At 45.9% G+C, this 17273-nt stretch overlaps 1 protein-coding gene across 4 annotated transcripts in view; it reads left to right on the top strand.

The window, feature by feature from the left end:
* WIPF3 (WAS/WASL interacting protein family member 3) overlaps window positions 1-17273 on the top strand; it is a 111791-nt gene that overhangs the window by 80843 nt on the left and 13675 nt on the right. For all 4 annotated transcript variants that reach the window (XM_058446063.1, XM_058446055.1, XM_058446068.1 and 1 more), the window contains exons 6-7: window positions 1573-1722; window positions 2806-2907. In XM_058446063.1, coding sequence (XP_058302046.1) covers window positions 1573-1722; window positions 2806-2907 — 252 coding nt within the window. The remainder of the gene's footprint in view (window positions 1-1572; window positions 1723-2805; window positions 2908-17273) is intronic.

The raw sequence follows: 17273 nt of genomic DNA, 5'->3' as shown, positions 1-17273 counted from the left end.
TCCGAGTAGCTGGGGTTACAAGCATGCACCACCACACCTGGCTAATTTTTGTATTTTTAGTAGAGACAGGGTTTCACCATGTTGGCCAGGCTGGTCTCGAACTCCTGACTTCAAGTGATCAGCCCACCTCAGCCTCCCAAGGTGCTGGTATTACAGGTGTGAGCCACCACGCCTGGCCAACAAAAACAAGGCTTTTGATTCAGAGGGCTATGAATTCAAATCCTGGGTTCCCCACCCACTCCTGTGGAAACTCACACCACTTGGGTTTGTTTTTTTTAATACTGATTTTTTTTATTTGACAAATGGGCCTACTAATAACACCTTTCACATAGGATTATTAGGAATATAAAATGAGAAATTTGCATAAAGGGTTTGCACGTAACTTCAGCTCCAGCAGTATTATTTCCTTACCACACAGTGGGGCAGCTTTCACCCAGAAGAGGGGCTGCCGTCCTTTTACTGCATGTGGGAGCAAGTAAATTCCTCATAGATCCTTGTGCCCAGAAAGGGAAGACCAGAAAGGGAGAGGAAGTCAGTTGGGAGGAAGAAAGGAAGATGGGCAGATGCTGAAGGGACATGAGGCGCGAGGATGGCGGGTGATGACTGAGAATGCCTGCTGCAGCTGGGGCCCCTTCATCTGCTCCAGAGTAGTGAGCCCCAGGCTAGGATGGGGATTCATATCTGGCCTTCTTCTTTGCATTTTTGGATTTGAAACTTGGTTTGTCCATGTTCAAAATAAGGGCAATTTCTACTTTAGCCCAACATGGGGGGAAAAGAGAGAGGTACTAATTGTGAACATCTTAGCACAGATAGTAATAATGTAATTGTCATCGTTTCAAGAAGCAAGGTGATGTTTGCAGTGCCACTGAAGAAATAAGCGGCAGTGGAACCCCTGCATTGGTGTGCCGGGATGTCAGATTTTGGGTTGCCAGATGAACCATACAGGAAAGTACTGGCAAAGGAGATAGCCTCTCAGGCATGATCAGAGAGGAAGTAGGTTGGATTCAAGTTCGGCCCTGGTGGGCACGTAAGATTTAGGTGGACTGGAAGGAGAAACCAGCATCTGCAGTGCTGGAGAACCAGTGTGAGCCAGGACACAGGGGCAGAACAGGCCCCTGACCGCTCCCTCTTCAAGCCTCCCTCTGGGCCTCTTCTACAGGCAGCCCTTCCTGTTCTTACCACCCTCCAGTGATTCCCCTGCTTTGGGCTGTACCCGATGATGAAGGTTATCACCATCATTAATACTATTGCAGCAGCTAACATTTGTTGAGGACTTACTACATGCCACTCAACTTAAATTCAACTCATTGAATCTTCTCAATAACCCTGGGAAGTGGGTGTACTATTACTACTCCCATCTTACAGATGAGGAAACTAAAACACAAAGAGGCTATGTTACTTATCCCAACGGGAGAACTACAATTCGCTGCCAAGCAGGTTGGCTCCAGAGGTTGCCCTTTTACTCGCTATATCATATTACATCTGAAGATGGAAATGCCTAATATAACATAAGGTTATAGCATCCACCGTTCCCATCCGTGTTTCTGAATACACCATCATCTTCTCTGTAAGGGGCCGGTGGGGGAAAGCTAAATCCACCTCCAGCACCCCCTGCGAGATCACCCACCACAGAGCTTTCAAGCAAGAGCCAGCAGGCCACAGCCTGGACCCCGACGCAGCAGCCTGGAGGTCAACTGCGAAATGGAAGCCTGCACATCATCGGTAAGTGGGGTGCACCCTCTGCCAGTTTGGCTGCCAGTAGGAAAGTGATTCTCCCAATCTCTGGAGAGAGAGTTTGCTGGCCACAGTGCTGCCATATCAGGGTGCATGCTTCTTTCATGAACAGGGGCTCACTCCAGCACCAACCAGCCCATAGGTTCTGTTAAATAGGGTTCCTTTCAAGGCTTTCTGCATAGTTTCAAGGCCCACTCTCTAGCCTTCTAATTCAGATTAGAGAAAGGGAAGAAAAGCAACATTTAAACTGTGTGTGTGTGTGTGTGTGTGCGCGTGTGCATGTGCGTGTGTGTGTGTGTCTATGGAGAAATCAATGCATAAGCCTGAAAGAGTAGAATGATATGGATAAGGAGAAAGAATACATAGAAGGCCCACCAGGCAGAGGGACATTTTGAGTACAAATATGGAGGTAGGAAGGAAAGTCACCTGGGGTCAGATGTGAAGCCGTGGAATCTTTGGATCCCTTCTGTGTGCTGGGCTAGTGTCCAGCAAAGGCCCAGATCACAAAGCAGGGGCTCAGCCCATGAAAGGGCCACAGGAGCCCTCCCCTCCTGCCAACAGATCCCAGAGCAGAAGCTGTTTGCTTTGTGGAGCTCAGGTCCCACCCTAGACACAGGCCATGCTCCTCCATTCCCCAGTCATTCTGCCCACCTCTCCCTCCCCTGGAAACTCTCCCAGGAGCTTCTCAGGTGCTTCAGGCTGCTGGGGCTTTGCCAGTTCCTTGTTGGCACCAGGATCCCCACCTCTGATTCTGGACCCTGGAGAGCCCCGTGCCACTTCCACCCCTTTAGCAGCTTCCTTATGGTGTTATTGGTTGGAGGATGTTCAGGTGGGTAACAGGGAGTGACTGGATTTCCCTCTTCCTGCTTCCCTCCATCCCAACCAACCAGTAAAACTTGCGAGGTGAATGGATGTCTTAGGGAGAATGGCCCTGTTGTTAAAATCCTTGCACTGAGCAGGCAAATAGAAAACGGTGGATGTAGTCAGAGTAATCTCTGTGCTCCTGGAAATGATCAAAACTTGGGTCATGACAGTAACCTGAGTAACTCTTTCCATTTCACATGTGTGCAGATGACTTTGAGTCCAAATTCACGTTCCATTCTGTGGAAGACTTTCCCCCTCCGGATGAATATAAACCATGCCAGAAGATTTACCCCAGCAAGATCCCCAGAAGTAAGTACCACCTGGATAAGACTTCTGGCATTTCTTGACCCTTCAAAATTAGGTGCCCGCTGTGCATCAGTTGGTCACAGACTGTCTAAAGGATGATGTCATGATTTCACTGTACCACTGCAAGGATGTAGTGCTGTGCATAGTTCTGGAACTTTCAGGACATTGATTTCTCCTGATACCTAAGTGTTCATTTAGAGATTTTTACAGAACACCAAGGGTAACTGTTTGGCATCAGATTTGGATGCCTAAACTTACCACTCATCCCTCTCCTCCCTGGGGCTTTTGATAAGGGAACTAACCAACCCAGATAACAGCAAAATAGGATATTTTGCATCAATCGCTGATGAAGAACCTGAAAACCCCTAATTCAGAACTCTGGCAAATCATGACATGGAGAATGTCCTTAGGTCAATGGTTCTCAACCTTGGCAACATATTAGAATGACCTCTAAGGAGCTTTTACAAATCCTGAAGGCCAGGCTACATCTAAACCACATAATCAGAATATCGAGGTGTCAGGATTTTTAAAAGCTGACAGGTCATTCCAACGTACAGCCAAGGTTGAGAATAATAGCCCAATAAGGGCCCGCCTTCTCCTGATTTCATTATGTGGTCAAACTTTATTTTATTTTATTTTTATTTTTTTATTGTCAGACTTTAAGAGAGGACATTTAACCCAGCTTAACTGTTCAGCCTTAAGAGTAGAGAGATAAGCCAGGCATGATCCATGCCTGTGACCCCAGCACTTTGGGAGGCTGAGGCAGGAGGATCACATGAGGCCAGGAGTTTAAGGCCAGCCTTATCAACATAGCAAGATTCCATTTCTACAAAATATTAGCCAGGTGTGGTAGTGCACACCTGTAGTCCCAGCTTCTTGGGAGCCTGAGGTGGGAGGATTGCTTGAGCCCAGGAGTTGGAGGCTGCAGTGAGCTATGATCCTGCCACTACATTCCAGCGTTGGTGACAGAGTGAGACTCTGTATCCAAAAAAAATAAAAAGAGAGAGAATGAGGTGATGAGGTGGAGGAGCCAATTCTTGTCTGGTACTGGGCCAGTCAGATTGGGCAGGAGCCAGAGTCAACATTATGGAGTGAGTGTCAAATGCGTTCCCACCCCACAGCCTAAGTAAGCCCCCATTCCAGACCTCTGTGGACCCAGATGGAAAATCAGTGTCCAGGGTTAGCCTAAGACCAGGAATCGTGAGCCAGGCTCTTTGCCCGTCTCCTTTCAGAGGGACCTTAGTGAAGTCCCTTCTGCAGAACTCAGCTTCCTGCAGAGCAGAGGGAAGGCAGGCCTGCCCTGTGCTCAGATGGAGGGGGCGTGGGCCTGCCCTGTGCTCAGATGGAGGGAACCCAGGGCCCTGTGCTCAGGGGGAGGGAGTGTAGCCCTGCCCTGTGCTCAGGTGGAAGGGGCGCGGGCCTGTCCTGTGCTCAGGTGGAGGGGGCGTGGGCCTGCCCCGTGCTCAGGTGGGGGGAATGTGGGCCTGCCCTGTGCTCAGATTGGGGGAACCCAGGGCCCTGTGCTCAGGTGGAGGGAACCCAGGGCCCTGTGCTCAGGTGAAGGGGGCACAGCCCTGCCCTGTGCTCAGGTGGAGGGGGCGAGGGTCTGCCCTGTGCTCACATCAGGGGAATGCAGGCCTGCCCTGTGCTCAGGTGGAGGGGGCGCGGGCCTGCCCTGTGCTCAGGTGGAGGGGGCGCGGGCCTGCCCTGTGCTCAGGTGGGGGGAACACAGGGCCCTGTGCTCAGGTGAAGGGGGCACAGCCCTGCCCTGTGCTCAGGTGGAGGGAGCGTGGGCCTGCCCTGTGCTCAGGTGGAGGGGGCGCGGTCCTGCCTTGTGCTCAGGTGTGGGGAACACAGGCCTGCCATGTGCTCAGGTCGGGGGAACACGGGCCTGCACTGTGGTCAGGTCTGGGAAACACGGGCCGGTCCTGTACTCAGGAGTGAGGAACACGGGCCTGCCCTGTGTGCTGGTCAGGGGAAAGTGGGCCTGCCCTGTGGTCAAGTTGGGGGAACATGGGCCTGCCTTGTGCTCAGGTGGATGTTCATCTCTGGGTCCACTGGGACATCTCTCTGCTGCTCTGTATAGCTGTACATTTAGAGATATAACCTTGTGTGCCCTTTGTAATAATATGTAAATACCAACTGCTCTGAGTTGAGAGAGAGAGAAAGGAATTAGTATGAAGGAGGTTGGAGGGCAATCCCACCCGCTGAAGGTTAAATAGAACATGAAGGGCCAGCAACAGGGGAAGACAGGCACTGTGTCCATCTCTCATCTCTGCTCAGTTCAGCACACTCACATGAACCGCCTGTCATGCAGCAGGCACCCGAGGCTGCAAAGTGTAAGAAACAAGGTCTCCTCCACCACGCACCCACCACACACACTCCTGAGATAGAGGAGAATTAGACCCCATAAAAGTGTCTTAATCAGTGATTGTTTAGAGTGCCAAGGGGGTGCAGGTGGATGCTGGGGGCCTGAAAGCCAGAGAGAGAGGGTCACAGTTCCATGTGGGTGGGAAGGCATCCAGGCTGAGGACAGGACAGAGCCAGGAGAGAGCGTGACTGTGCTGGGTGCATGTAGGAACCATCTGTCCCACGTGGTACATCAGAGCCCAAGGTGCCTGGCTAGGTAAAACCATACAGGCTGCCGGAGGTACAAGGGTGGGAGTGTGTGTCCATATACAACACCCCTTTTCCCATCTTGTGAAATATGCACAGGAATCAGCTCGATGAAAACCTAAGTGTTTGTGTTCTTATTGGAAGACACAGTTTATGTTCCCCAACAGCAGATCTCCTAATACTGCACCCAGAATTAGGCTCCTTTACTCCCTCAGGCAGCAGGACTCACACATGAGGAAACTGAGCCTGGCCCCCTGCAGTTACAGAGTGTGCCTCATGGGACTTTCCACATGGCAGAGAGAGCAGAGCCAAGGGACCCCCTTCATCAACAGGCAGCTGGATCTCAGAGTGGGCTGAAGGAGCCAGGCTGCAGGGGGCTGCCTGCGCATGAACCGACGGGGACAAGGAGATAAGGATGCCTTCTAACAGTCTGTGTCCCGCCTAAGGCATTGGAGTGTGAACCTGTAAGCAGGGAAGAGCTGTCAGTGAAAACATTAAACGACAATTCCAGGGCCGTCATGGACCCTGTGGTGGATGCTGTGGATGTTCGTGCCTGGCACTGTTCTAGGTGCTTTGCATACCTTATCATTTGTCCTTAATGCAGAGAGTTTCCAGACAGGGAAAAGGCCAAGTGACTTGCCTAAAGCCTCACAGCAGATTAAAGCCAGAGCCAGGAATTTTCAACCCACATCTGTCTGAACCAGGGCCAGTTCCATTTGGCCGTGGTGAACTCTGAGAACAGATGTGATGAGATGCAGGTTGAGACAGATAACCAGTGGCTTGATCAGAGGAGGTAGAGACCAGGGTCAGGGAATCTGTTAGCCAGCTATTATAAGAGTCTATGCTGGGAGGCCGAGGCAGGCGGATCACCTGAGGTCAGGAGTTTGAGACCAGCCTGGTCAACATGGTGAAACCCTGTCTCTACTAAAAATACAAAGTTAGCCGGGTGTGGTGGCATACACCTGTAATCCCAGCTACTCGGGAGGCTGAGGCAGGAGAATTGCTTGAACCTGGGAGGCAGAGGTTGCAGTGAGCTGAGATTGTGCCGTTGCACTCCAGCTTGGGTGACAAGAGCAAAATTCCATCTAAAAAAAAAAAACAAAAAAGAGTCTGTGCAAGGGAAGATGGATGGAGGAGGTCCTCAGAGTGATCAGGGTTTGGAGAACCAGTCACAGATGGGATCAAGGAAAGTGGAGGAGCCAGGGTCCCAGGAGTGCCTGCCTTGGGCTGGATGGAGGATGTGACACCAAGAAGGAACTGGAGGTTTCAGGGGGAGGTGATGGGATTCCTCTCATTTATGGTGAGGGGAGGTGGCTGGAGGGCTACAAGGGGGAGATGCCATGTAGCAGGTGGAGCGCAGGATATACAGGTCTGGGGCTGACAGGGTGGGGCAAGGGGAAGGACTTGATTTGCTGGCCATTAGTTTGGAGATGGAAATATAGAACAATGAAGGACATGGCCATGATGTCGGCCGGGGTGCGTGAAGTAGGTCTGTCTGTGTGACAGGAGGCTTTAAGCTGCCAATGAACAGGGTCAACTCAGTCCCTCCCAGACAGCCAGGTCTGTGCAAGCATTTAATAAATGGGATTTGACCTTGGTGACCTAGACAGACAGCTGAAGGGGGAAGTAAGGAATTCCTTTTATTATACTGTCACCAAGTTGTAAATCAAGAATGGATACTGTTTTTCTTAATTTAGTTCAGTATACTTATTGGCAGTATTGAAATAACTGTGCCCTTGGAAAATGCACATGTACAGAATCCCAGCTACTAGCTCATTCAGGCTCCTTTCCTTCCCCTGAGGCAGGGTTTGCCGACTGGCCATGTTCATGCCATAAGCCCCACAGCTTTCCCTTACACCCACCTGGCCCCTGAAGGCTTTTAAATTGTAACCTATACCCTAAACCAGAGGTCAGCAAACATTTGCTGTAAAGGACCAGAGAATACCTATTTGAAGTAATGCAGGTCTTGATTGTAACTACTCAATTCTGCTGATTATTAAATCTGTCAGCAGCTATAAACAATACATAAATGAATGGGTATGGCTGTCTTCCAATAAAACTTTATTTACAAAAACAGGTGTGGGCTGGATTTGGTCTGCTGGTCATGTTTTGCTGATCTGCCCTAAATCATTCCAGAAAACAGATTCCTAAAAACCTCTTTCTGCTCTTCAGTCTTTCTCAGTAATGTGCTGTGAGGTCCCTCAACCTTCAGATTCAGTCAGTTCTAATCTACAGCTAGCTGCATTTTATGCCCATGGTGCTCACTCACACCCTCAAGAAGAGAAGAAAAGCTACACCCCCTCACCGCACACAGCTTGCCAGGAGGGCGCAATTGGCAGTCTGTGCACCAAAAATAATCTCCTGATGTTTACAAAGGAGCAGTTTTTTAAAGAGCCTATTAAATGAACTGACATTGTACAGACTTGAAAGGGCAAGTGCAATTTCAAAATTAAGATACTGTTTTAGATTGATGTGGCATCGGTGGACACGAAGTACTCCACCAGCCTCCCAGCAAAATTAAATATGCATGTTCTTGTCATCCCTGTGAGCCCTAGTGCAGAACCTTGTTAATTATATTAGTGTGAATCAGATGTGGTGTATGCCTGTCTGATGACATTTCTCCTTACCAGTTTTCTTCTTGTTCACTGTTGACCTGGCTCCCCAAGACGAGTTCTTCGTGGTCTGGGAGACAGTGTTGTTTCCATCAGATGAGTGTGTTCTCGTGCACTGTGGTCGCCTCTGTGCCCTCTGTCCCTGCCTGCTTGTTTGCTGTCTCTCTGACACACACACACACACACACAAAGACACACACACGAGCACACACGCTTAGCTCTTCCACTAGCCATCATCACTGTCTCCACTCTGCAGGTGTTTGCTGTTTTCTTCCATTGATTGAATGGCTTTGTTTAGTTTTGTGTTCTGTGTGTGTGTGTTTTTGTTGTTGTTGTTGTTGTTTTTCGCTTTTGTTTTGTTTCTTTTTTTGAGACAGTCTCACTCGTTTGCCCAGGCTGGAGTGCAGTGGTGTGATCTCGGCTCACTACAACCTCTGCCTCCTGGGTTCAAGCAATTCTCCTGCCTCAGCCTCCCAAGTAGCGCATGCACCACCACACCCAGCTAGCTAATTTTTGTATTTTTAGTACAGACGGGGTTTCATCCTGTTGGCCAGGCTGGTCTCGAACTCCTGACCTCAATTGATCCGCCCACCTCGGCAACCCAAAGTGTTGGGTGGGTGAGCCACTGCACCCAGCCTAGTTTTTTTTTCCTGATGTTTTTAAAATGCATTAGATTCCTCAATAAGTGAAACATATAATTACCATTATGACCCATCAATTCCACTCTTGGGTATAGGCTAAAAAGAATTTAAAACTCGTGTTCAAACAAGAACTTGTACACAAATATTTATAGCAGCACTATTCACAATAGCTAAAAGGTGGAAATAACTGATGAACACAGAAGCAAAATGTGGTGTAGCCATACAATGGAATATGATTCAACAAGAAAAAGGATGGAAGCACTGATACATTGCTACTACATGGATAAACCTTGTGTTAGTTTGTTCTCACATTGTTATAAAGAAATACTTGAAACTGGGTAATTTACAAGAAAAGAGGTTTAATTGGCTCACAGTTCTGCTGGCTGTACAGGAAGCATAATGCCAGCATTTGCTTCTTGGGAAGCCTCAGGGAGCTTCCAGTCATGGTAGAAGGCGAATGAGGAGCACTTGTGTCACATGACAGAGCGGAGCAAGAGGGAGAGTGTTTGGAGGAGGTGCCACACACTTAACCAGATCTTGCAAGAATTCACTATCTTAAGGACAGCACCAAGCCATAAGGGATCTGCCCCCATGACTCAGACACCTCACACCAGGCCCCACCTCTAAGTTGGGGATTACAGTTCAACATGAGATTTGGTGGGGACACATATTCAAACTATATCAAACCTTGAAAATATTATGTAAGTGAAAGAATCCAGAAACGAAAGGCCACATATTGTATAATTTCATTTAGATGGAATGTCCAGAAGAGGCAAATCCACAGAGACAGAAAATAGATTAGTGGTTTCCAGAGAGAAGGGGAAGAAGGGAATGGTGAGTGAGTACTGATGGATGCAAGGCTTTCTTTTGGCAGCCAGGGCAACAAGCAAGACTCTGTCTTTACAAAAAAAATTTTTTTAATTAGCCAGGCATGGTGGTGTGCTCCTATAGTCTCAGCTGCTGGGGAGGCTCATGCAGGAGAATCACTTGAGCTCAGGAGTTTGAGACTGCAATGAGCTATGATTGTGTCACTGCACTCTAACCTGCACAACAGTGAGATCCTCTCTCTGAAAAAATTTTAGGCTGAGTACGGTGGCTCATGCCTGTAATTCCAGCACTTTAGGAGGCCAAAGCAGGTGGATGGCTTGAGCTCAAGAGCTCGAGACCAGCCTGGGCAACATGGCGAAACCCCATCACTACAAAAAAATACAAAAATTAGCCGAATGTGGTGGTGCATGCCTATAGCCCCAGCTACCTGGGAGGCTGAGGTGGGAGGATTGCTTGAGCCTGGGAGGTGGAGGTTGCAGTGAGCCATAATAGTGCCACTGCACTCCAGCCTGGGTGCCAGGGCAAGACTCTGTCCCAAAAAAAAAAATTATTTTTAAGTTTTCCTTTTGGGGTGATAGAAACATTGTGAAACTTTATAGAAGTGATGGTTGCACAGCACTGTGAATGTATTAAATGTCACTAATGGTAAATTTTATGTTATGTGTATTTTACAACAATAAAAAGAAAGTGAACAAAAACTGTCAGTAGAAATTTTGGGAAAAATGCAAAGGTCACAAATATTTGTTAACATAAGGATGGTAGAAAGAATGATATCATCTTCCTATCAACAGATACTCACTGAGGCCCTTACCCTTTGGAGAGATTTAGATAAATAAGTACTTCACATGTGCTTGAAAAATTCACATTTCAAACATAATTGTGTTTATATCCCAAGTCCTGAACAACTCCCCATTCTCCTCTTCCCCCAGCCCCTGGCAGTACCCTTCTACTCTCTGTCTCTATTAATTTGACTGCTCTAGGTACCTCATGTAAGTGGAATTATATAGCATTAGTCTTTTTAAGCCTGGTTTATTTTACTTAGCTTATGCCCTCAAAATTCATCTATGTTGTCGCATATGTCAAAATTTATTTCCTTTTTAAGGCTGAATAGTATTCCATTGTATGGATGTACCACATTTTGTTATCCATTAATCCGTTGATGGACATTTGGGCTGCTTCCGCCTCTTAACTTTTGTGAATGCTCTGAACATGGAAGTACAAATATCTGTTCAAGTCCCTGCTTTCAATACCCAAAGTAGAATTGCTGGATCATATGGTAATTCCATTTTTAATTTTTTGAGGAAATGCTATACCGTTTTCATATCTACTGGGCCATTTTACACTTCTACCATCAGTGTGCAAGGGTTTCAATTTCTCTATATTCTCTCCAATAATTTTTATTTTCTGTTTTTTATTTTATTTTTATTGTATAGTGGCCATTCTAACAGGTGTGAGGTGGTGTCTCTTTGTGATTGAACTCCTATTTTAAAATAGAGTTACTTTACACTTAACAGTAAAACTACCCACCGTTATTTCCATTAGCGATGGAACCTCTCCATTAGGCACTGCAGTAACTTCAACAGTATGGAACAGTTCATGTCATAAAAATTAAAGGATTAGATGCCCTAAGACTGAGAGAATCTGGAGGATAAAGCACACTGCCAGTAGGAGGGTATTTATTTCCATCTTTGCGGAAGGCAGCTGGGGAGTAAGAGCCTCTGCCCTGATGAGCTTTCCTTGGTGAAGCCTGGTTTTTACTGCTGACCATACCTCTTCAAAAGCTGTCTTCCAGCATTCCACTCTTTTACCACAGCTTCCGTCCTTCCAGGACAATCCTTTATTTCTTTGAACCCATGAAGGTGCTGTAATGTCTGTAAACTATCTCCCTGGACCTACTCTGGTCCCTGAGCCATTTTTCTGCTCTTCTCTTAGCCAACACTGTCTCCACTTCCCCACCCCATGTTCTCTCTGGAGCCAAGTCCTCCCAGGCTTTCTCCCCTCTGCACCATGGTAAGCGCTCTTACCAAGGCCACCAGTGAAACTCCATGTTGCCAACTACAGTGTCAGAGGCTCTAACCTCAGCTTGTCACTCCCTCTTTCTGAAACACTTCTTCATTTAGATTTTATGACAGCTCTCTCCTTTCTCCTTCCACTGCACACTGACTCCTTCTCAGTTTATTGTTACACCACACACTTCAGAGTCGTCTACTCCTGCATCCAACTTACCAGTGAACTCGGGTGTCTCCTTGAAATGCATCCAGAATCTGATCTCTCTCACCTCCTCTGCCACTCCCATTCTGCCCTAAGCCACTGTCATTCCTCATCCGAATTGTTGCTGGAACCTGCTAACAGGCTCCACTGCTTCACACTGCAGCCCAAGTGATTTGTCTACAGCCCAAGTCCAGTCGCTCCCCTCTGCTCAGAATCCTCCAGGGAATCCCCATCTCGCCCCAAATCAACTGGGAATTCCTATCATGGTTCATAAGACCTACGTGAACCTCCTCCCTCCCCTTTCACCACTCCCCTCCTACCTCATTGTGCCCTAACAACACCTGCAATTTCCAGAACATTCCAAGCACACATTTGCTCCTGGGCTCTGCATTTGCTGTTCCTTCTGATACCTGGTTCTGAGTGATGATAACCTCTTTTAATACATTGGTGTACATATTTCTGGTCTTTTCTCTCTTTATTTGATCAACTGCTTTTCTACCTAAATATACAAACTATTTTTTACAAAATTTAGATTTTATTTTATGTACTTTTTCGTATACTTTCTCCAAATATCCACATGCCTGTCTCCCTACTTCCTCTTGATCTTTGATTAAATGGTACTTGTCTTAGCTCAGGCTGCCATAACAAAATACCATAGACTGGGTGGCACAAACAACAGAAATTTATTTTCTCATGGTTCTGGAGGCTGAGAAGTCCAAGATCAAGGTGCTAGTCAATTTAGTTTCTGGGGAGGGCTCTCTTCCTGGCTTGCAGAGGGCCACCTTCTCACTGTGTACACACTTGGTGCCACACAAGTTTCCTGGTGTCCTATTTTATAAGGGCACTAATCCCATCATGAGTGTCTCATCCTCATGACCTCATTTACACCTAATGACCTGCCAAAAGCCACACCTCCAAATACCATCATACTGGGGCTAGGGCTTCCACATATGAATTTTGGAGAAACATGATTCAATCCATGGCAGTAACTTATCAGAGAGGTCTCCCCTGACTACCCTGTATAAGACAGAAGCTCTTCCTGCCCTATCACTTTGTATTTTCTTTACACTGTTTTTTAATTGTCTTCAAAGCATTCATCACCTTCAGACATTATTTACCTGTTACTTGTCTGCCTCCGCAGTACAGTGTAAGGCCCTGAATGGCAGAGACTGCAGCAGTTTTTATTCACTGGCTTATTTCCAGCTCTCAGAATAAAGTGAGGTACACAGACACTCCTTACGTATTTGTTGAATTAATAAATTTGAATGTTCACTCATATATGCATTGCTGAACCGTTTACATAATAAAACAATTTGGAAATAGCACACATCTCCAGTATTGGGGTTAAATAAATGGAGGCAGAGACACACAATGGAATGCTATGTAACCATTACAAAATGGGGCTATCAAATATTTAGTGACATGGGAAAATGTTTACCTTTTTACGTAAAAACACCTTGTTACAGAAAAACAATACCAAAAAATGTATACAAAAAAGTATATAAAATAAAATCTACGTTTTGTAAAAAATAAATAAATTTGTGTATCTATGTAGAAAAGGAGAAGTTGATCAAATAGAAGAGAGAAGAGACTAGAAATATGTACACCAAAATATTTTATTTATTTATTTATTCATTTATTTAGAGATTAGGTCTCACTCTGTTGCCCTGGCTGGAGTGCAATGGTGCGATCTTGTCTCACTGCAGCCTCCGCATCCCAGGTTCAAGTGATTCTCCTGCCTCAGCCTCTTGAGTAGCTGGGACTACAGGTGTGCGCCACCACGCCCAGCTAATTCTTATATTTTTAGTAGAGATGCCGTTTTGGCATGTTGGTCAGGCTGGTCTCCAACTTCTGGCCTCAAGTGATCTGCCTGCCTCAGCCTCCCAAAGTGCTGGGATTACAGGTGTGAGCCACTGTGCCCAGCCTGTACACGAAAATATTAAAAGTGGTTATTACTCAATGGTGAAAGTTGGGTGATTTTCATTTTCTTTACTAATTAGTTCAAGTTTTTATAATACATGTACATTGCTCTTAACGATCTTGAAATCTAAATTTTAAATTGCAAGTTGTTGGGAGAGAGAATATGATTAGCTCACCTCTGGCCTGAGCACCTGTGGACAGGAAGTGAGGTCCGCTGGTATGTAGGGTGACCTCTCTTAGAGACTGAGCGGGCTCAGTTCTCTACGAGGAGTGGAAGTTGAGGAAGGAGTGATGGAGGCTCTCATACCAACCAGAACGATGACAGCAACAGTGGGGGATGAGAGGAAAGGCCAGATACGCAGTCTCTAAGGTTTAAACCTAGAAGATACTAGAATGATCATTTCCAATCACACTTGTCATTTCCTTCCCTTAGAGAAGTGAGAACAAGAAAGGCCCTTTGAGGTCAGCCAGCCCAACTCCTTCCTGTACAGCTAGAGAAGCCAAGCAGAAGTAAAGTGGCCTGCCCTGTTTACAGCTGGTGGCAAAGCTGGGGCTAGAGTCCAGGTTCTCTGCCCCCAGGGTCCAGCGCTCCTTGCACCACGTTGCACTGTGTCACCACGTTGTACTGTCTCTATGATGCCAGGGCAGCCCATAGCTTAGACGGTGTTGGCCCAGAGCTGACAGTTAGATTTGCTTCAAAGCCCCTTCCCAGGCTCACAGGAATTGCAGCCCAGGGCTGGTGATTATTCTGGGAGGGAATTGCAGCCCAGGGCTGGTGGTTATTCTGGGAGGGAATTGCAGCCCAGGGCTGGTGGTTATTCTGGGTGGTTATGAATGGGAGGGAAGAGGAGCCATCTGTGGACAGGAGACGGAAGCAGTGTCCACTCAACCTGCTCCTAAGTGCAGTAGGTGCTTGAGATTGAGGAGAGAGGTAAACAATATTTCTCCTGATGAGTTACAGTATCCCAAGTGTGAAAACCCCTGATTTGGTGAATCTGCAAAGCCCTTCTGTGGGAAGGGAGCCTATGTGAAGGAGTATTTCAGTAGAATGGCTCTGCTTTTGAATTCTGAGATTCTGGTGGCATCTTATAAGGGAAAATCCCTTTAAGAGAATATTTGGATTAAAAGCACTCCGACAAACCCTGACTAAGTCCTGGCCACTCAACTTCTAGCAGCAGTGATTTTTTTTTTTTTTTTTTTACAAGACAGACTTTGCCTTTCTGTTTTAGGGAGAAACTGATTCCCCTTTAACCTCTCCAATATTGTTTCTTGTCATATTTATGAAAACCAGTGGGAAGAGCCAGGTGCGATGGCTCATGCCTATAATCCGAACACTTTGGGAGGGTGAGGTGGGCGGATCACTTGAGCTCAGGAGTTTGAGACCATCCTGGCCAACACGGCAAAACCCCATGTTTCTATTTTAATGTTTCTATTTTTCTATTTGAAACCCCATTTTTTACTACCAAAAATATAAAAAATTAGCCAGGTGTGGTGGTGTGCACCTGTAGTCCTAGCTACTCAGGAGGCTGAGGTGACAGGATTGCTTGAGCCTGGGAGGCAGAGGTTGCAGTAAGCTGAGATCATGCCACTGCACTCCAGAGCAAGACCCTGTCTCAAAAAAAAAAGAAAAAAAAGAAAAAAGAAAAGAAAAGAAAAGAAAGAAAACCAGTGGGAATTGCTAACCTATGGTGAAGCCTATTTTATTGCCTAGTGGTTCCCAAACAGGGGAAATTTTGCCTCCCAGGAGACATTTGGCAATGTCTGGAGTCATTTTTGGGTTGTTACAAGTGGCCACAAGCAGGGGGCTAGGGTGTGCTACTGGCATCTAGTGCGTAGAGACCGGGGAAGCTGTTAAACATCCTGCAACACACAGGACCGCCCCCACAATAGAGAATTATACAGCCCAAATGTCAATAGAGCCAAGATTGCAGACCCCTGGCCTAGAAGGTCTTTCTGTAGTGGACAGGAATTTCTTAAACCTAAGAACAGTCATTTCCAAGGCTATCCTCTCACATGCAATTAGACAAGGGGCTGTATATTAGTGTTTTCTTCTTTTTTTTTTTTTTTTACTTTTTGCTCAATTAATAAACTAGCTAAAAATCTAGCAGTTACTATATATTTTGCTCTAAAATATCTTTATTCTAGAACAAGTCCACTCATTAATTTAAAAAGTTTTAATGAAAATTACAGTGCCCATTTGATTAATGTGTTATAAGTTTTAGAGACCCTTCTACATGATAGTCCAATTTAAAAAATTGTACCTTACCTTAAAAGGTTTTTATAATACTTATATATTATATATGTTGTAGAAAAGTTGAAAAAAATGTTTCTTAAGAGAGTTTTTTGGCCAGGCATGGTGGCTCACACCTATACTCCCAGCACTTTGGGAGGCCAAGGTGGGAGGATCACTTGAGCCCAGGAGTTCGAGATAAGCCTGGCCAACATGGCGAAACCTTGTCTCTACTAAAAATATCAAAAAAATTAGCCAGGCATGGTGGCAAGCACCTGTAGTCCTAGCTACTCAGGAGGCTGAGGAATCAGAATGGCTTGAACCTGGGAGGCGGAGGTTGCAGTGAGTTGAGATAGCACCACTGCACTCCAGCCTGTGGCAAGACTCTGTCTCAAAACAAAAAAAAAAAAAAAGAGTTTTTTTTTTTAACGGTGATTCTACCACTTAGAAGGAAACATTTCAGAATATTATGTATTTCTCAATGAATTTTTAAAATAGTTCAGATCATTCTATTTATACAAATTCATTTCTCCAAAATGAGTCTTTGTAAATATTCAGTTTCTTGTAGGGTACAGTAACGCATGCCTGCAATTCCAGAACTTTGGGAGGCAAAGGTGGGAGGATCACTCGAGTCCGGGAGTTTGAGACCAGCCTGAGAAACATAGTGAGACCCTGTCTCTACAAAAAATTTTAAAAGTTAGCTGAGTGTGGCGATGCACACCTGTGATCCCAACTACTCAGGAGGCTGAGGTGGAACGATCACTTGAGTCTGGAAGGTTGAGGCTGCAGTGAGTCATGATCATATCACTGCATTCCAGCCTGGGAGACAGAGGGAGACCTTGTCTCAAAAATAAAATGAAAAATAAAACAATAAAAAAACAGGTGCTTAGTACTCCATCATGTAATACTGAACCCTACATTACCTAAAAACCTATGTTGAACACAGGTCATTAATTGTTCACTATTATAAATAATCTATAATGAACATTCATGCTTTTCATGTTGCTTTTTAAATAGCACAGCAATCTGGATTGTTCTGGAGACTTTGGGATATGATTATTTAATGCCTAGTTCATGACAGAAACAGAATAGTTAGGTGTCCTACCAGTGCAGCAGAGGAAACACCATTTGGAATAACCAATTGAAGGGAGAGTTCTGGAACACCTGGGAATGGGGATTTAAACTTGGGTAGACCAACCAAAACATGTATCTGTATATATACAGATGTATGTATGGAAATACCAAAAAGAAAAAAAAATATCGAAGAGATAAACACCAAGCTTTTAGCCATAGTGACTCTGGGATAGAAAA

The sequence above is a fragment of the Hylobates moloch genome, unplaced genomic scaffold (genome assembly GCF_009828535.3).
Source record: "Hylobates moloch isolate HMO894 unplaced genomic scaffold, HMol_V3 SCAFFOLD_1, whole genome shotgun sequence".
NCBI classification, from domain to species: domain Eukaryota; kingdom Metazoa; phylum Chordata; class Mammalia; order Primates; family Hylobatidae; genus Hylobates; species Hylobates moloch.
The sequence above is the reverse complement of the archived record's forward strand: the minus strand, read 5'-3'. Positions and strand labels throughout refer to the sequence as shown.